The 20,901-nt window shown below is 45.4% G+C and overlaps 1 protein-coding gene across 1 annotated transcript; it reads left to right on the top strand.

Moving 5' to 3' along the window:
* The first annotated feature begins 3,152 nt into the window (after positions 1-3,152).
* LOC117860396 (DELTA-urthionin-Uf1a) lies at positions 3,153-4,209 on the top strand. Its single transcript, XM_034743668.2, has 3 exons — positions 3,153-3,483; positions 3,576-3,644; positions 3,744-4,209. Exons 1-3 carry the CDS (start codon positions 3,225-3,227, stop codon positions 3,842-3,844), a joined length of 429 nt encoding a protein of 142 aa, XP_034599559.1. The 5' UTR covers positions 3,153-3,224; the 3' UTR covers positions 3,845-4,209.
* Positions 4,210-20,901: the final 16,692 nt, after the last annotated feature.

Here is a 20,901-nt window from a genome sequence, read left to right on the forward strand (position 1 = left end):
CGGTTGGTAACACCAACCGAGATAAAAGGGTCAAGAGCCTTTTATCCCGGTTGGAAACACCAACCGGGATAAAAGGGGGTCTTTTATCCCGGTTGGTGTTTCCAACCGGGATAAAAGGGTCCCCCACGAGTTAATACAAAAGGATAGTATCCCCTACATAGTCAGATGTGGTGTGTAGGTGGGATGGTAAGGAAGCTACGCGCGAGGCTGGAGGTTGTGGGTTCGAATCCCACGAACCGCGCACGCGCATATTTCGCGTGAAAAATCGCGTGACTTGCGACTTGCGCGTGTGGGGGGGCCTCCTGGGAGCTCGGGAATTTTTTTTTTTGCAGCGCCGGCCGTGGGTGAACCCTTTTATCCCGGTTGGTATTACCAACCGGGATAAAAGGGGGTCTTTTGTCCCGGTTGAGTGACCCGGGATAAAAGACCCCCCCTTTTGTCCCAGTTGGTTTATCCCGGATGCATTTTCGAGATCTTTGCACCCTACCAACCGGGATAATAGGTGAGTTCTCCACCAGTGGGAGGCCGCCGCTGGCGGGTTTAGACTACGTGGATGTGTGGGTAGGGTTAAGGTGACGGTGTGGACTAGTATATATAAGATGTCTGGGCTTGTTAGAATAAGATAACATTCTAACCGGCCAAATTCGGACCCGGTTAGATTAAATTGATATTCTAACCGGTCCTATTTCTAGGTGGTAAGAATAAGTTAACATTGTAATTGGCTTTATTTGGAACCCGATTGAATCTTCTTGTTATTCAAAAAAACATCAAGTTCATCAATTTTAATCCAGGAAAACATCAAGATAATTTAAGCACGATATATAACAAGATTAATACATTTAAAAATTGTTTGATTCACAAATTAACGATATTTAACAAATTCAAAAAATCCAAATTAACAGAACACAATAACCAATTGTTCGAAAAAATCAAAATAATCCACACACATTAATATATTACAAATTCAGAAATATATCAAAATAATCCCCGATCCACTCGATACCGTCATAGGACTTTTAAATACTGAGCTTCTTGATTCGTCTGAGGTCCACCTACTCGTCTCAGTAACACTAGTGATGGCCATGCATCTTGTAGATGTCTTCTAACGAATCAAGCTTGACGTACAAGGTCATGCCTTCCGCTCCTTGAGGATAACCATCTTTGGTGATCTTGAAATGGCAGACGGTGGATGTGCCAAAGGTACGTGACGATCCTTCTAAATGTATGCCACCACAACTTCCGTCTGATCGCCATGGGTGACACCAAGAAGAGCTACCATGCGGCAAGGGACGAACAATTTATCAATTAGTGCCGCTGTCCATCGCCATCATCTAATCCAGCCATATCTTGTTGTATATTTAAGTATAGAAATTAAGATTTAAAAATAAACAGAATAAATTGAGATCGATTATGTATGTATATCAGAACATTAGCTTTTGGAAAAAGGGCTTCGATGGAAGAGAGGCACGGGGCATAGAGACAACAACGAGTGACAATATGTCAGAAGAATACCCGATCACAATTATTGGCACACACAGCCGATATTTACAGTAGTCAATACCCCTGGTAAATAACCACACCATCAAGAGTAAATAGTGACAATATGCAGTATATACACGACATAGCCTTGGCTGCCGTGGAAGCACCAGAAGGGAGACAAATAACAGGGACCACTACATCAAGTAGATAGTGACAATATGCAAAAGAATACCCGCGCCTGTTAGCATGTGTGAACTGACCACACCACGAAACGTGATACACGGCAAGCGTACCAAGGCCTTGCTGTGCAGACTATGCATGGACAACACATGGTACCTGACCGCTTTTGGCCTCAGACACATCAAAAACTGCATCGTTCCACGTTGTACATCCATTGCTAGTTTATCTATATTACATAATATATTATTAGCTATTTGAATAGAATGAACCAATTAAAAAATTACGTTGTATTTTAGTACCGGCTGCAGGATGGTGTTACCAACCAGTACTAATTGGCCTGTAGGAGTGATGGTTATTAGACTTGGTACTGTTGTTAGCATCATTAACCTAATTGTGCGCCGTATGAATTTGGGGATGCAAAGCTAGCTCTCTATGAATGTGAGGGATGGAAAGCTAGTTCTCTAGTAGTAATTATATATATGACAGTCAAGAAATCGAACACTATGCTGCTACGAGTCACCATCATTTCCTTCATTGACAATCTGACATAGGTGAAGCTGCTTCAATAATTTCCTTCGCGCAGTCGTGGAGCTTATTGGATTATCACCAGGACGGGACACGGAAATGGCCAGCAATGAAGCTGATTGCCGTCTGAGGAAGACTACATACTTACCTATGAAATGAAGCGATTGCATAGACTAATGAAGCATTGCATATTTGCATGTGAGTGTGGCAGATAATTCTGCAGGACATGATTGCAATCCACGCACCATCGAGAAGACTGGGGCGATGGGGTTGCCTCATCAATAATCACGTGGATGCATGCATGCATGTTCCCTCAACCGGACAAGGGTCTGATATATGGCTATAGTATTACTGAGCCCACATCAATAATTTCCGCTGGTGTATCGTGTGGGAAGAATCAACATACTACACCTCTGAGTTCTTGGAACTAACTGACGTTCACATGCAACCTCCACAAGGTGCTGTATGCTTTTGACATTCACCTGCCAGTTCGTGTAGAGGACACCCTAACGTATGGTTAATATTATCCATTTCATGAGTAAAATACTGTGATTCAAAAATACTTCAAATCCCTTGAGACAATACTTCTCACTTGACTAACCACTAACCAACCCCGAAACCCTAACTCAACTCCGAACCCTAACCCCTAACGGCATAACCACTCCGTTTTGCCGGCGAGATGGAGGAACTGGCTGGAAGGTAGAGAGGGCAGCGGTCCAGGGTTGAAAACGACGGGCGAGCGCAGTAACATGTGGAGGAGGAAGTGCCACGTATTCGTTCACCGCTATTGGGCAGCGACACACGACACGCCCAATAAGATCTTCGCACGGTAGAAGGACGTCATGTATTCAATAATGTTATTGGTCCCCCATGTGCAGAAGGGCGCGCGCGTATGGAATAACAAGTAGGGACACTGCAACTAATCTACTCTGCTCGTCCAGTCCCTAGCCTATAAATAGATGCCATGCTAGCTCTTGTTGTGCTCACAATTAATCCGATTACACACGAGCTTCTCTCCCTGGCCAAGACACAACCATAGTATGATGAAGAACATGGCACTAGCCGGCAATGGTATGAAGAAGTTAATCCTCGCTGTTCTCTTACTGTGTCTAGTTATAGGGCAGATACAAGTGGAAGCTAAGAGCTGCTGCCCATCCACCACTGCAAGAAATGTCTACAATACCTGCCGTTTCACGGGTACATCCCGTCCAACGTGTGCAAAACTGTCAGGCTGCAAAATTATCAGCGGGAACAAATGCAAGCCCCCTAACGACCACCTCACCCTTGACCCGGACACTGGTAAATAATAAATTTATCTCACTTGATTTCTTCGTGATTTGAGTCGTTAATGTATTTTCCATCTGATGAAACGTATTGGTTTTGCATTGAAGAGGAAGTTAATGTGCTTAACTTCTGCAAGTTGGGGTGTGCGTCGTCTGTGTGCAACAACATCAACGCTGGTAAGCAACTTTTGCTCAGACAGAGAAAACAATAATCATTAATTAGCGGCAGCTAGAATCCTATAATCTAATATATATATATATATATAATTTTATCAGCTCTGGGAAATGAAGAGGCGAACGATGCCGTTGAGAGTTGCGACCAAGCCTGCTCTAGCTTCTGCAGCGTGCATGTTGGCAGCGCCACCGTGGTTGCTTAAGCAAATGCATCCAACTAGATCGTCCTTGTGCTGAATAATTGGATATCGTATCCACTTAAAGCTGCCTTGTGTAGTACGTCTTTGTGTCTCTCTTTATATTCCAATAAGGTCGGTGATCTTGATGCCACACACTCAGATGTGTGTTCATCTCCAGATACTACTCCATGCTACCTGCCCTTTGTGTTTTGTTCAATAACTGGGTATCATATCCCAGCCAGTATGCCGTCTGTTTTGTGTTTGTTTCCTTCTAGTTCCAAAGGGGTCATCATGATGTTACCTTCTTTCAATATGGTGCTTTGCATGACTACTGTTGTATGGTACCATCTTGTGGCCAATAAGTACATCTTATCCTATGACCTTTGCTATGACCCTTTGCAAATAAGTAGAAGATTGTTATAAGCGTCAATACTCCGTATAAATTGATCGCTGCTGTGAGTTCCCTTTCAGCTTATCGTAGGCATACATTATTGCTAGCACGGTAAAGCCAACCAACACGAATGATGAAGTAAACGTAGCGGTACTTCTGTATACCAACACCCTTACTTAAATGTACCGGTGTCATTCCCTACTGGCACATATATTCTTATATGCTAGCCAGCTTGTAAAATTAACCAATTAAAATAATTATTTCAAGATAGAAATAACTTATCGGTTTCTGGAAGCATGTGTAATGTGAATTCAAGGACTCGACGGAAGTTGAATCACTTCATCTATATTGCTTTCAGTATTTTGGGTAACTAAATTTAACATTTGCACATACAAATGTTAAAGTACAAATGTTAAATCTAGTTACCCAAGCAGAATATGAAGATAGTTTATAGTATATATATACTATATAAATCTAGTTAACATTTAGTCTAAATGTTAAATCTAGTTACCTAAAATCCTGAAAGCAAAATGTATAAATATATATCTTTTAAGGCAGTATAAGCTTCGATTCCTATTGCTGCTCTGTTAAATCTCATCTTTCGTTGTGGCCCAACACTCTAGTATGCATGTTGCACCAAGCTTCTTTGAGCCGCTCTGCCCTCTGATTTTGCTGCGTAGGGGAATCTTTATCAGGTTGGGCTACTTCCAGTTGTGCGATGTAAAGATTCGTATTTTCTAGAAGGTAGACAAAAAACTCGCGTTCTCTTAAGGCAACAACCGGAAGATTCTGCAGCGCACAGGGCATACCATTATTGTAGAAACGACCTTTAGTACCGATCTCCAACCCCCTTTAAAACTGGTTTTGCAACCGGTACCGTTATGTCGGTCCTTTAGTACCAGATCAAATAAGTACCGGTTGGTAACCAGTATCAACTTGTTTTGCGGCCAAAAAAATAAAGAAAAAAACAGTCAGAAGGCTCGCGCACACGCGCATCACATGAAATATGCGTGTGCGGGGTCCATGGGATTCGAACCCATGAAATCAAGCTGCACGCGACCCTTCGTTACCATCTCACCTACATAGCGCATATGCTTTCCTGAAGTAACCCGTGGAGGAGGCTTTAGTACCGGGTCATAACACCACCCGGTACTAAAAATGACTCTTCAGTACCGGGTCATAACACCACCCGATACTAGTATCGGATGGTGTAATGACCCGATACTAAAAGGCCTCTAGGGACCCTCAAATTTGAACCCGGTACTAATGCTAATATTAGTAGCGGGTCAAAGTGCAGCCAGAACTAAAGCATGGGATGAAAGGTCATATTTCTAGTAGTGTATAGTTGTTGTGAAGGACTGACTTGGCTGTCCTCTCTCTTCTCCATCCCCTTGGTCTTACGCCGCCACTCGCACGCGAGCCGGTGCCCAACCAGAGGAGTGAGAGCTAGGGGCAGGTTGGGAGGTGGGGATAGTGACTGGTGGCCAGGGTGATGGTTGATCCTGGTGGGGTTAGGGTTTTAGGGTTTTCGAGCTTCCTATGGTCGGCGAACCTAGAGGAGGAGCTCAACATCAGCTGCAACCCGCGATGGTGGTGGTTTGGCCGGCGCCCGAGGCGAGGCAGCGCGGGAGTGCTGCCGGTGGGTTGGTGTTGGCACTCATTATTGACAACTATTTTGTTCATAAAATAACACTCAAACTTGCTGCTGCTGCTGCTGCCATCGCCACCCTAGCCATAATATAAAGGCAAAATTTGCTAAAGGACATGCAAAATGATGCTAGTTTGCTGGCGGGCATCGTTGACCTTGTAATATGCTACAAGACACTCTAGTTGTGTCTCAATTTGCTGAAAGACATTGCTATGACTAAAATAATGTTTCTGGACTGAGTTGGAGAGAGAGATGGAGTGAAATGTCTGTTTTGCCCATGACCCCACTGGTCAGATCCTTCTTCTTCCACCCTCCTTTGTTCTTTCTTCAACCATTACCCAGCTCCAGCGTGTTGCAGATCTACGAGGGTGGCGGCCTGGGGCGAGGGGCATCGCTCGCCCTTGGAGGAGCGCTGCGAGCGACGGCGCGGGGGCGGCAACAGCGCGTCAGAACCTGACTGTTCGTTAGCTCCTCTCGCTGCTGGGGAAGAAGGAGGGGGATGAGCCATGGACGGGGTTCCCTTGAAAACCTCAGCGTCGAGCTCGGGCGGCTACGCGCAGACAGCACTAGGCTGCTTCACGGGGAGGGGGCGCGGCCAATCATTGGCACCCCACTGGTCCAATGCTGATGAAGATGGTGCCAGCGTCGTGTGAGGACATCTCATCTCCTCGAGTTCCATGGCCAGCACAGGTGAGCTGCCGCTACCACAAAACAGAGGTTTCGTGAGAGTCAAAAAACCTTATGAAAATAGCTAAAACCATCATGAAAATAATCCGTGACATGACACTCTCACGAAAATCCTCTCACAAATATGGTGCCATGAAAATACCATTTTCATGAGAGTGAACTGTCATGATTTTATTTCGTGAGAGTATTTCCTATCAATGACCTCCACGAAATACTTTGTGCCACCAGGTCTTCAAGATCATTTTCATGAGAGCTGAACATCAGGAAAAGTCCGCCACAAATGTTTTTCTTGGAGCCCCTAACTCTCATGAAAATCATGCGGGCCGCCACGAAAAACAGCATGACCAAATGACAAATTTCATTTTCATGTGTTCATACCGCCATGAAAATGGTCATTTTCATGAGAGTTGATGAAACAAAAAATAGTGCCATTTTCATGAGAGTTCAAGCAACCAGGAAAAGACACTAATAAACATCCAGATCCCATCCAGCACACATCCATGCACATATATAACCCACATATTGCTCCAGCACACATCCATGCATATACAAGATCCAAATGTTAATATAGTAGACATCCATGCCTGAACTAGTCTGCCACACAAGTCATTGATGCTACAAATCCTACAATCGCAGCATGTGCATACAAGTCACAGAATGAGACAATGTACCCAAAACTAAAAGGTTAGCATCAACTGTGCTTCAACCAAAGTTGTCATCCCAACTCTCCTCTTCATCCATGCCATTCTTGTCGTGGCCGTCACTGTCAGTCCCCATGGCATTGCCAATGCTGTGCATGTCTTGGTAGGAACCTACATGTGATGAACCAGTAACCTGCAAAAAGAGCTCAAAGGATCTTGTTCTCATATTGTAGCTGTGAAATTCTTACAAGTAGTGTTGCAATCAGTTCACTTTGAACCAAAAGAGCTCAAAGGATCTTGTCCTAAAAGTTCCTCATAAAGCTTATGGGTTTGCTGGTGGAACTGGAAGGGCTTGATGCAGCAGATGCCATTCTGCAATAGAGAAAAATTTAGAGAGCAGTACTAGTTAAAATTGGATGCAGAAGATACACATGAAACTAGTATTTATACAAGTCTATACAATTAAAATCTAAGGAGACTTATCATCGTTTTCATGTGTTGTGAATTAAAATAATGAAGGATACACTGTTAGGTGAAAATTCAAGAAACAAAATTTTGCATAGAGATAAAGGTCCAACATTATTACAAGTTAAGGTAGTTTTAAATATCCTTGTAATCTTCCTTTGGTTTCCTCAACGATTCGAAGACAATAACCTTGCTTCTATCAATGATAATTATAAGGAGAATCCAGTGGAAACTGTGTATTCATATTAGAACTACCTAAGGTTAATTAGGTTAGGAAAGGAAATTGAAAATAGATGGTACCCACACTTACTTAAAGTTGTCGGGCAATAGTATGTAATGCTTGTAATTCCGTTGCTCCAAGAATTTGTATATGTGGTCCAATGTAGACTTTGGTTGATCCCGTATCTGCTGTTGGTTAAATAAGTGTTTCTAGCCATTTCTAGCCATTAGAACCGGGACTAAAGGGGGCTCTTTAGTACGGGTTGATATTACTAACCGGGATTAAAGAGCCCCCATTAGAGTTGGTTTTTGGATGCGGAACTAACAACTCCTTTAGTCCTGAGTACGAAAACGACTGACATATTTGTTGCTGGATGGAAGGTCCTTTCTCTACCGTGAATATTGCCAGAAAGAATTGAAAGAGACTGCTTGCTAAAAATATGTCATAGATGTAGACCAAGCTACCAAGGAGGTAGACCAAACATGATACACACCATGCGTACCTTGCTGTGCAGACTATGCATTGACAAGATACCCGACCACATGTTGGCCTCGGTCACATCAAAAGAATCATGTAGGCCACCAATAAACTACTTGAAGCGGCATTCCGTATCGTATATGCATTGCCGGTTCATCTGCATTACATTACATAAAGCACTATTAACTATTTGAATAAAATGAACCAATTTAAAAGTAATGTGTTGTACTCTACTATAGAAAGCCCTATCACTGCCGGATCCAAAAACATCATTGTTAATGGTGGTTAAGTACCAAATATGACGGTCAATATTCTCAAGAATAATGGAGAATTAGCATTTCTTAGACACATATTTGGTTTTGAACAATGTAGTTCCACATGTCTTTGGAGATTATTTGGGTGTGGGTGAAATAATACAAAAATAAGGAGAAAACACACTCCCATGGCGAAGAAACACAACTCCAACCAATGAGTGATAGCCACAGGGGCAGCACACGGATCCATGGGCCCACTAACCGCATCAAACCATCTTACCAAGGCAGGTAGCACCCACAACCGTCATTAGGACCCACCTGGAAGTCTACCAAGAAGAAGGTTGCGAGTGGGGCCAGGAGGGGTTCGGTTGAATCATCTCTAGCTAGCTCCCCTCATCCCCAGCTGGTGGGTGGTGGTGGTTGATGGTGTCCCTACATCAGTTAGAGGAGATTCCCCCAAATATTCCTCCTGTAAACCACCTCTATGGACCTATACATAGAGGGGTGTGCTCTCCATTCCAACACACACCACAAGTTGAATCACTCTCTCCCTCTTTAGTTTCCAAGTTTATGGAGTTAGGCTAGAGTAGCTCTGCTCAAGGTTCCAAGTCCACTTGGAGTTAAGCATATGTCTCTTGTATCGTTATTTCCTAAATTGACTTTATGCTTAGTTCTTATATGCATGAGTTAGTCTAATACCCTTGCTATATTGATATGCTCGGCTTATATGCTCGTATGCTAGTCATATACCCTTGCTGTCGTAGTATAGGCTTATATGCTCTCATGTGTGCCTGTAGACCTTGCTATAGTATATACTTGTTGTGCATACATACCATGTATAGGCTAGTCGATCTATACCATGGCATTGGTTCAATAGCCATGTTTTTGGTGGCTCCAACCCTAGTCACAATAGCTCGGGACAGCTGGAGTGTTGTTAAAAATGCAAGAGTGGTGCTTGGGTTGTTTAGCATCGTTGGATATGGGTTTGCCCCACGGGTTTCTAACGGTAGGCGGCAGCTAGTGACATCCCTGTCCGTCCTTCGTAATCCCCCCACATTCAGGTACGCCATAAATGTTCGTAAATTAGCAGTAACTACGCCGGTACACCTGTAGGGTATTGTCTCCCTGTAGTACCTTGGTGCATAGAACTAAGTCCTATACACTGTGTGTGTATGTTTACGCTGATATGATCTGTGCAGTATATAGGATGTATATATGAACCTAGAGCTAACTCCTAGTCCGTTCTCCATAGCTTAGTTATCTTGAGATGATTCTTCTGTATGTGTAACACTACCCATCTTATCATTATCCTTGATCCTGTCTTGTGTAATATATCTACTCATCCTATGATATACTCATATGCATAGTAAACTATTTTGACCTACCCGCCTTCCTTTGGGAAATATGATACCTTGGAATAATCCTAGGTGAAATCCTACAATGGTATATCCATGTAAATGCGGATTTATTCATGACCATTAAATATACCAACAATCATCACTGTGAGTTTTGGGCGTCGTTAGTGAAGGGTTGGTAGTGATGGGCATCCCCTTCACCAATGGACCTGGAACCGGCGGTGATGGCTATTATAAAAAAGGGGACACCACCCAGCGTACCCCACGACCCGGCCGGCCGCACCTCCCATCATCCCCGCCAGCCGCCCTTCCTTTTCGCCGACCGAGCATGGTCCCGGCCTTTGTCCCTACCACCTCGCCTCCACCGCGACCCCCCGCCGATGCCCTCGTGCCTGGCCCCCCTCATCTTGCCGGCCACCCTCCCGATGCGTCCACTGGGGCCCTCGCACCACCAACCGCCCTTGCTTAGAGAGGGAGAGAGAGGAGGGAGGTGAGGCCACGCACCTCGTCATACACCGCCGCTGTTTCTCCTCGGCCCACCGCGCCTCACCCCACACCACAGCCGCGCCTTGCCATCTTACCGGCTGTGACGCCTCATCTCACCGGCCACCGTTCCTCACCCCCACTTCGGTCGTCGCCGCTCCTTGCCCTACCGCTGCTCTTTGCCGCTGCGAATGAGCGCCGAGTGGAGGAGGAGGGATGGGGCAGGAGGAGGGCAAGATCCGGGAGGAAGGGAGAGATCTCGGGAGGTGGAGATGGAAGGATATGGCGGAAGGGAGAGATCCAGAGGGAGAGAGCAGGGGAGAGAGGGGGGCGTGTGGGGAGAGAGCGCGTGTGGGGTGGGGCCGGGCTGGTGGGATGGAAGGGAGAGGGGCTAGACGGGCGCAGTGCATTCAACTGGATGAAGTAAATATTTTGGATTCGAGACCCCAGCTTTATTATCACCGCTGGTCCGTAGTACCATCCGGTGCCTGCTCGTAATTTAATTTGAATCTGCGGTGATGTTTTATTATCACCATCGGATCATATAAAAATCCGGCGGTTAAAAATCCGCTGGTTTCGATGAAAACCGACGGTGATAGGATGACTGTGATAGTCTCTTCTCTAGTAGTGGTATATTAGTACCGGCTGCCGGATGGTGTTGCCGACCAGTACTTCTCCGGGGGCGATTCAGTACTGCTGTTAGCAAAGCTTGTTCTCTATGAATTTGGGGATGGAAAGCTAGTTCTCTAGTTGTGATTTGTTACATATATATCTATGATAGTCTAGAAATTGCATGTCCTTCGTTGACATAGTTGAAGCTGCTTCAAGAATTTACTTCGTGCAGTCGTGCAGCATATTGGATTATCACCTAGACAGGAGACATAGGTGAAGCATTGGATGTGATTGTGGCCGATAATTATGCAGGACGCTGTTGCAATCAACCACCAAGAAGTCTGGAGTGATGGGGTTGCCTCATCAATAATTTTTATATATGGCTGCAGTATTATTAAGCCCACGTCAATAATTTTTTGTCCGCACCATATATCGATGGGGTTGCCTCATCAATAATTCGCGCAACCAGACAAGCTGCAGACTCAATATGGTACGAAGCTAGTTGCTCAGCCCACATGCTCTGATATAACATTGACATCTGCTGATCTACAGTATATATGACCAGAAATATTGTGCCCACCTCAATAACTTTCTGAAGTATCGTGGGGAAGAACCTACGCGTACTATGCCTCGGAACTAACTGACATATCGGCCCAGGCGGTCTAGGCCGATTGGACTGGCTCTTCCTTGTGGCTTCTCACGTCCCCTTCGTCCCCAAGTAATCTTCGGGGAATGTGAAATGCCTCTTCACGTCTTCCCACAGCATATTCTTTTCTGTCTCTGGAAGGGCGTACGGATTATCGCTTCTGCCCTTCCATTCTCTGATGCTGATAGGCACGTTGTCCCGGACAATTGCCCCGATTTGACTAACGTACTTCTTTGCGACTTTCTCGGGAGCAACCGGCCTGCCCTCATCTGTAACTTCGGTGATGACAAGCCTCCCTTCCATCACCTTTGTACGACCTCGGGTCTTCTGCCCTTGTGTCGATCCGGAGGGCTAACAGTTTAAGATTCGTTAATTAGTACGTACTAGTAGCGGTGGCGTGAAACAATACAAGAATGGTTGTATATACCTCGCCGGAACCTTCCGCCACGGCAAGTTGTTGCTGCGGCTGTTGCTCTTCATTCACATCGGCAGACATGTTGAGGAACATGTCCGCCTGGGTGCCCTCTTCATCCGTGTATGATAGTGGAACGTTGTCGCCACTATCATCACCAGCGATTATCTGCTCCATGATATACCTTGCGGTCTCATCGTCTGCCATTTCAACTATTGCTGCAAACATACATGGAATCATACATGACAGTCATAGAAATCGTCTTAATACAAATTTGTATATAATCACAGTTCGGAATCATACATGTATATAATGAAATCATAAAATAACATGAATCGTACAAAGTCCGGAATCTTTATACAAATTTCTATGAATTTATACAAATTTCTATGAATTTATACAAATTTCTATGAATTTCTATGAATTTCTATGAATTTCTATGAATTTCTATGAATTTATACAAATTTCTACGAATTTCTATGAATTTCTATGAATTTCTATGAATTTATACAAATTTCTACGAATTTCTATGAATTTCTACAAATTTCTACGATTTTCTATGAATTTCTACAAATTTCTACGAATTCCTACGAATTTTGACGAATTTCTACGAATTTTGACGAATTTCTACGAATTTCTACGACGGCGATAAGGGCGGCGAAGGCGGGACGGCGGCGGTCAGGGCGGCGGAGGCGGGACGGCGGCGGTCAGGGCGGCGGAGGCGGTTCACCGGAACCACGGGCGGTGCCTAAGCTACTACGTTGTGATGGGCGGCAGGACGGCGGCGATCACGGCGGCTACTCGGCGGCGATCACGACGGCTACAAGGCGACTGTCACGGTAGCTACTCGGCGGGACGGCGGCGATCACGACGGCGGGACGGTAGTTAACAACCTAACTACAAATCTAACTTAACAAACTAACTAGAAATCTAAAAATCTAACTTAACAAAATTAGAAATCTAAAAATCTAACTTAACAAAATTACAATTCCATCTAAAAAAACAAAATTAAAAATTAAAAGAAAACGGCCAGCTCTCCCGGCGCACCGGCCGGCGCGGCAGACCTCTCGCGCGCGGGGCGGCGGCCGGGGCGGCGGGACGGCGGCGGCCGGGGCGGCCTGACGGCGGCGGCTGGGGCGGCGACGAGGACGAAGACGACGACGGCGGGATGACGGCGGCCGAGGCGAAGACGACGACGGCGGCCGGCGAGGGGCGACGAGGATGGAGCTGGCGACGAGGGGCGATGCAGCCGGCGAGGGAGGCGGACGGGCGGCGACGGGCGGAGAGGGAGGCGGACGGGCGGCGACGGGCGAGGGAGGCGGACGGGCGACGACGACGGCGCAATGCGGGACTTCGACGGCGCAATGGGGGACGACGACGGCGGCGGCCGGCGAGGGAGGCGGACGGGCGGCGACGGGCGGAGAGCGCGGGACTTGCGAAAATTTCGCTAAGTGTGGAACTGGCGGGGGGTAGAAGGGAGTACAGTGCTTTTAACCCCCCCCCCTTTTATCCCGGTTCGTAATGGCACCCGGGACAAAAAGGGCCTTTTGTCCCGGGTCCTGTCACCAACCGGGACAAAAGGCCCCCCCTTTTATCCCGGTTGGTGACGGGACCCGGGATAAAAGGGTGCGCTCCCAGCCCCACCTGGCGGGGGCACCCTTTTATCTCGGGTCCCGTTACCAACCGGGACAAAAGGCCCCCCCTTTTATCCCGGTTGGTAACGGGACCCGGGACAAAAGGGTGCCCCCGCCAGGTGGGGCTGGGAGCGCACCCTTTTATCCCGGGTCCCGTCACCAACCGGGATAAAAGGGGGGGGCCTTTTATCCCTGTTGCAAATGGCAACCGGGATAAAAGGGTACGTTCGGGCGGGAGACGAAACGTACCCTTTTATCCCGGTTGCCGTTTGCAACCAGGATAAAAGGGGGGCCTTTTATCCCGGTTGCTGTTAGCACCCGGGACAAAAGGTCCTTTTTCCTATTTTTCTTCTCCCGCCTGTTTTTTGGAAATGGATTTTATTTAACCTTTTCACTGCATTCCAGGATGAAAAACAAAACCTTCTCAGATTTTGTACATGCAAAAATATATTTAATTAACGAGTAAATTGACAATAAGTATGAAGTAATCATTATTTCTATACCAACTCATATAGCCTGTAAAATATTTATTTTACTGCATTGCTGTGATCAATAAATTATTCAATTAAATTTTTTGAATGCGCAGAAAAATCCATGTTAGTATGTGGTTAACAATGTTCATGTATATCTAAAAAATCTTCACCTAACAAATTTAATTACAAATTTTATCAATTAATACACAAAGGTCATGCACATTTAACGCATTACAATACAACGTTGTAAAATTTCTTCTTCACGAATGTTCCTTGATCATGATCGCGGCGTAAGTACGGAGCCTCTTCTTTGGACAGCAGGATGCTTGGATCAACTTCAACGTCGAATGGAGGCATGCCATCAAACTGATCATAATCATCTGATTGGTCTGTTTTATCCTCGACTCCCACGATTTTTCTTTTACCTAGAAGAACTATGTGGCACTTTGGCTCCCATGTCTCTTCTGGATTCCTCTTGGGTTTGCTGCACATGTCCTTCACATAGAACACCTGATGCACATCATTGGCAAGTACGAATGGGTCATCACTGTATCCAGTCTTGCTCAGATCTACTATTGTCATTCCGTACTGATCTTTGGTGACGGCAGTTAGCTTCACCCAATTGCAAAGAAATAGAGGGATGTACAGCGGTCCGTATTCGAGTTCCCATATCTCCTGTATGAAACCATAATACGACTCCTTGCTATTATTTCTGTCCATGGCATCTATGCGGACACCACTATTCTGGTTCGTGCTTTTCTGGTCCTGGGCTCTCGTGTAAAATGTGTAACCATTTATCTCATAGCCTTGGAATTTGACGATTGTGGTAGCAGGTCCCCTGGCTAACCAAGCAAGCTGTGGGTGAATCTCAGAGTTACCCATAAGTTGTTGGCGCAACCAGGAGGGAAAAGTTTCCATGTGATGACGGGTAAGCCAAGCATCGGATTTGGTCGGGTTTTTGGAAGCTACCATCTGCCTGTGCTGCTCGATATACGGAGACACAAAGGATGACTGTTGTAGAACAGTGTAGTGTGCCTTGTCGAACAAATTAGTATCATTGCTCAAACTTGATTTCCTTCCAAGGGTGCCCATTCCTCGGAGCCTCCCCTCGTGGCGTGAAGTTGGAACCCCAATCGAGTCAATTGAATCAATAAAATCAACACAAAACTCGATCACCTCCTCTGTTCCATATCCCCTGGCGATGCTTCCTTCTGGACGAGCACGATTACGAACATAGTTTTTTAGGACTGCCATGAACCTCTCGAAAGGCCACATATTGTGCAGGTATACAGGTCCGAGAATACCAATCTCTTTTACTAGGTGAACCAGTAAGTGCGTCATATTATTGAAGAAGGATGGTGGAAATAACAACTCAAAACTGACAAGACATTGCACCACATCGTTCTGTAGCTTTGATAGCTTGGATGGATCGATTGCCTTCTGCGAAATCGCATTGAGAAACGCGCATAGCTTTACGAGCGGCAACCGGACATTTTCGGGTAGAACACCCCTCAGTGCAACCGGAAGCAACTGGGTCATCAACATGTGGCAGTCATGAGCCTTGAGATTTGTAAACTTCTTTTGTTTCATATTTATTATTCCCTTTATATTCGAGGAGTACCCAGACGGGACCTTCATACTATTCAAGCATTCAAACATACTATCCTTCTCCTCCTTGCTGAGAGTGTAACTGGCAGGACGTAAGTAGTGCTGTCCATTATCTCTCTTTTCCGGATGTAGGTCATCTCGTTGCCCCATGGCTTTCAGGTCCTGTCTTGCTTCCAATGTATCTTTTGAGGTTCCATAAACACCCATGAAGCCTAGCACGTTCACGCAAAGATTCTTCGTCAGGTGCATCACGTCTATTGCGTTGCGAACCTCTAGGATTTCCCAATAAGGTAGCTCCCAAAATATTGACTTTTTCTTCCACATGGGTGCATGTCCGTTATCATCGTTCGGAATAGGTTGGCTACCAAGTCCCTTTCCAAAGACTACATGTACATCCTTCATCATCTCGAACACACGCTTTCCATTACGGTGTGCAGGTTTTTTACGATGGTCTGGCGTCCCTTTGAAATGCATCCCGCTCTTTCTCAGCTGGTGGTGAGCAGGGAGAAATCGACGATGACCCATATAGACGACCTTCTTACAGTGCTTCAAGTACATGCTATCTGTGTCATCTAAACAGTGGGTGCATGCCCGATATCCCTTATTTGTCTATCCTGAAAGGTTACTCAATGCAGGCCAATCGTTGATGGTTACGAACAACAGTGCTCGTAGATTAAAGATCTCTTGTCTATCCTCATCCCACACACGTACACCTTCTTCCTTCCAGAGCTGTAAAAGGTCATCAACCAACGGCCTTAGGTACACGTCAATGTCGTTGCCGGGTTGTTTTAGGCCTTGGATAAGCGCCGGCATCATAATGAACTTCCGCTTCATGCACAGCCAAGGAGGAAGGTTGAACATACAAAGGGTCACAGGCCAAGTACTATGACCACTACTCAACTCACCGAATGGATTGAATCCATCAGTGCTTAAACCAAACCTTATGTTCCTTGCTTCACTTTCAAAGTCTGGGAATGTTCTATCAATTGATCTCCACTGTGCCCCATCTGCGGGGTGTCTCAGCATCTCATCTTCCTTACGGTCTTCTTTGTGCCATCGCATCAACTTAGCATTCGCCTTGTTCCTGAACAAGCGCTTCAAGCGTGGTATTATAGGGAAATACCACATCACCTTCACGGGAACTCTCTTCTTGGGAGACTGCCCCTCGACATCACCAGGATCATCTCGCCTGATCTTATACCGCAGGGCTTCGCAGACGGGACAAGCATCCAATTCCTCGTATTCATCACCACGATAGAGGATACAGTCATTAGGGCATGCGTGTATCTTCTGAACATCCAATCCGAGAGGGCAAATAATCTGTTTAGCTTCATATGTTGTGGACGGTAATTCATTATTCTCGGGGAGAATCTTCTTGACAATTCTCAACATCCCCTGAAATGCCTTATCGGACACACCATTTTTTGCCTTCCATTGCACAAATTCTAGTGTCGTACCTAGTTTTTTATGGCCCTGCTGGCAACCTGGGTACAACAATTTTTGGTGATCATCTATCATGCGCTGCAACTTTGCTGCTTCCTTCTCAGTTTCGCAATCTCTGTATGCATCTCGTATCACCTGACCAAGGTCATCAGTAGGGTCATTTTCTGCAAACTCATCTTCATCAGCCTCGCCCATTGTAGTACCTGCAAAAGCTTGGCCTGCAACCCAGTCCGGAATGGTGTCATCTTCCTCCTCCTCCTCGCCATCTTCCATTACAACCCCTAGTTCACCGTGCTTGGTCCAAACCAAATAGTTAGGCATGAAACCGTATTTAAACAAGTGGCTGTGAATAGTCCCCCAGGAATTCTTTGAATACTCCTTCCTGTTATTGCATTGGAAGCATGGACAACATACGAACCCATTCTCTGGCTTGTTCGCTTTTGCCACTTCGAGAAAATAATGCAAGCCATCAATAAACACCTTGCTCCGCCTGTCTGCATTATACATCCAATGCCGGTCCATCTGCATCGTATTACGCACGAAAATGGATTACACTTGACAATGGATTACGCGTGAAAATCGATTAAAGATCCAAACAACATGGTACAATACAACAACATGAAGATCCAAATACACATATTTAAATTAAAGTCCCAAACACTGCATAAGTTGTTCAACTTGAAGACCGTGATCATCTCGTGAGGATGTCCTCAACTGGGCGGCACCGCACTTCGTCATGAAAGAGGTTAGATGCTACGGAAAAGGGGACACGGTCACGATGTCCGTATCCACTCTTTCTCGTAGAATCGAACCTCCTTCTTGACATACGTTGCTGCTCGGCGGAGAACATTCTCGCCGAAATGAACACGGTATGCAAGTTCAACAAGTATATGGATTTAAAAAACCATATTGAATTTGATAAGATAAACCGTCTAGACAAGGTAGCATCATTTTTAAACCACTGAAATAATGCATACTATATATGACACATCAATCTCCCTCACATTCTAGCTCAAAATACCTCTCCATTTTTCTACTTCATCATCACATTGTAGCAAATAATCTTTCCATCTCCAAAGCATAAATCAAAGCATAACACGAGGATGAAGTAGCAAACCTTCGCAGCACTTGTTGGCTGAGTCAAATTCCCACGAAAATGAGGGAAAAAAGTTCGGGCAGCACCTCCCTTGCTTGGGCACCACCGGAGAGTAGGTGAAGCTCAGCTCTCTATCAATGTGCTGGACTGCTCGGGCTGGAGGAAGAAGAAAGTCTCTGTCTCGGGGTATAGTGGGGGATGAGTTTTAATCCCGGTTAAAAACTCCAACCGAGACAAAAGGAAACACCTTTTGTCCCGGTTGGAAAGTTAGTCCCGGTTGGAGGATCCAACCGGGATAAAAGGGACACCCTTTTATCCCGGTTGGAGGCACCAACCGGGACTAACCCTTTTATCCCGGTTGGTGCCTCCAACCGGGATAAAAGGGTGTCCCTTTTATCCCGGTTGGATCCTCCAACCGGGATAAAAGGGTCCCGCCACCGACGGCCCCCGCTAGCCGTTGCAACCGGGACTAAAGGGGGGCCTTTAGTCCCGGTTGCAATTACCAACCGGGACTAATGCTCCCCTCCAAATTCCCGCACCCCGGCGCACCCCCTTTTGTCCCGGGCCACTTTTAAACCGGGATAAAAGGGGGTTGATCGAAAGTCAGTTCTCTACTAGTGATCGGTGACTCCGCTCGAGGAGAATTGTTTATATCAAGCATAGAAATGACAACGTTGGAAGTGGAGGATATATTTTGCTCTGTTGATTTAATTGCCGCGAGAGTGGCGGACAAGTTCTAATGATTGAAGATCAGAAGCGTCTCGTGGAGAATTTTTCAGAAGCTATATTTGGAATTATTATATTATCTCAGGAGCAGATTAAATATAACGCCACCACTGAAAGCCGATGAGATGTATCTATCGGCTACATGCTATTCAGATGAATTTGATGACAGATTAATTACGGAGGAGACCGACCGATACAACATTATGGTTTCTTACTGCTGATCTGTTATGAAAGAGGATGTGAGAAGCTGATAATCAAGCAACAATAAAATGATATACACGCAGGGCATTAAATATTGAGTTAATGATTGGGAGTACTACCATTATCTTATGAAAAGTCCATCGGCTAACCAAACAGCGTCAGCCGATGGAAGCAAATAGTGTCAGCCGATAGAATGATGTTATATAAGTATATATATCGGCCTCCGAGCCAATGGGAAGTAGGAACTATCAGCCGATGCACACATCCATGGACATAGCCGATAAGACATTGTATCGGCTGCTTGGCAAATAAAAATAGCATCGGCTGACCGCTTGTTAAAATATTATCGGCCGATTGCTTGGCAAAATAGTATTGGCTGACTGCTTGGCAAATAAAAAAATAATAGGTTGACCAAAAAAGGATAGCATTGCCTGATTGCTTGGCAAATAAAAAAAATTACGTCGGCTGATTGGTTCCAGCAAAATAGTATCGGCTGCTTGTTGATCAGAAAAAGCCGATACTGTTACAGCTCCCGCAACTGTGCTTTGCTGTCATCGGCTGGGTTGTTCGTGCTCCATCTGCAAATATTTGTCCCGGCTAGAAAGTATCGTACGTGCATTGGGATTCGGCAGTACAAATCACGTACACGCGTATGGTCTGCTCAGAAGCTGTCTGTTCGACGAAGTTCCAGGCCAATGGTGGAGACTTGATGACCATGGTGACCTGCATTAATCAACATGAAGTATGTATCGGCTGTTCGGTGATTGGTAGCAAATCAGCTTTCTCATAGCCGGTGACATATGGGGCAAGAAATATCAGGCTTAAAAAAGGACAGTACGATCAATGTCGAAAGTTGTAGCCGACGGTTCTATTATTGTGCAGTCGATGGAACATAGAAGATGCATCTGAATGAGCAAAAGGAAGGGAGCCGATAGAAGGGAATTTAAGTTGCATGAGATCCAATTAAATTAAGATGACGAGAGGTGTTGACATCGAATCATCGGACTTCTACGAAGTCTTCATACTCCGAAACTAGGGAGTCTGTGTTAACACCAAAATTTAGAAATATGCTGATGCAAAAAAATAATGAAATCTCCTAAATAAGGCTCAAGAAAGAAAAAGCAAGAAAAGAAAATCAATCGCACGCGGCAAGAATTGAATAAAATATTCTAGAGGTAGAGTTGGTTAGGATAAGCTTAATTAGGGATAGAGTTGGATTAGTTAGAGATAGTATTTTGATTAGAAAAGATTGTGTACATGACTTGTACGTGGTGCGTCAGAGGCCATCCGCCCTATAAATATAAGGGGTCGTGGCCATTGTAATTATCATCACACGATCAATATACAACATATTTATCTTTTACCTTTTCGGCTTCACGCCATTGTATTAGGAGTAGGAGTAATGTAGCTTCCTGACGAGTTCCTTCTAGCAAGCTGTGCTGCATTGACCTTGATCTCTGGCGAGCTGCAAAGTTCCGTCACCAGGTGTTCTAGGCTTTAACCACCGGGCGCATCGCTGTGGTTTCGTCTAGTTTCATCTACAAGGTATCGAATATCATGGATCTTTAATTTACGCATCGCTTCTGTCTTGATCTACGGTATTCACCAG

The sequence above is a fragment of the Setaria viridis genome, chromosome 6 (genome assembly GCF_005286985.2).
Source record: "Setaria viridis chromosome 6, Setaria_viridis_v4.0, whole genome shotgun sequence".
NCBI lineage: Eukaryota > Viridiplantae > Streptophyta > Magnoliopsida > Poales > Poaceae > Setaria > Setaria viridis.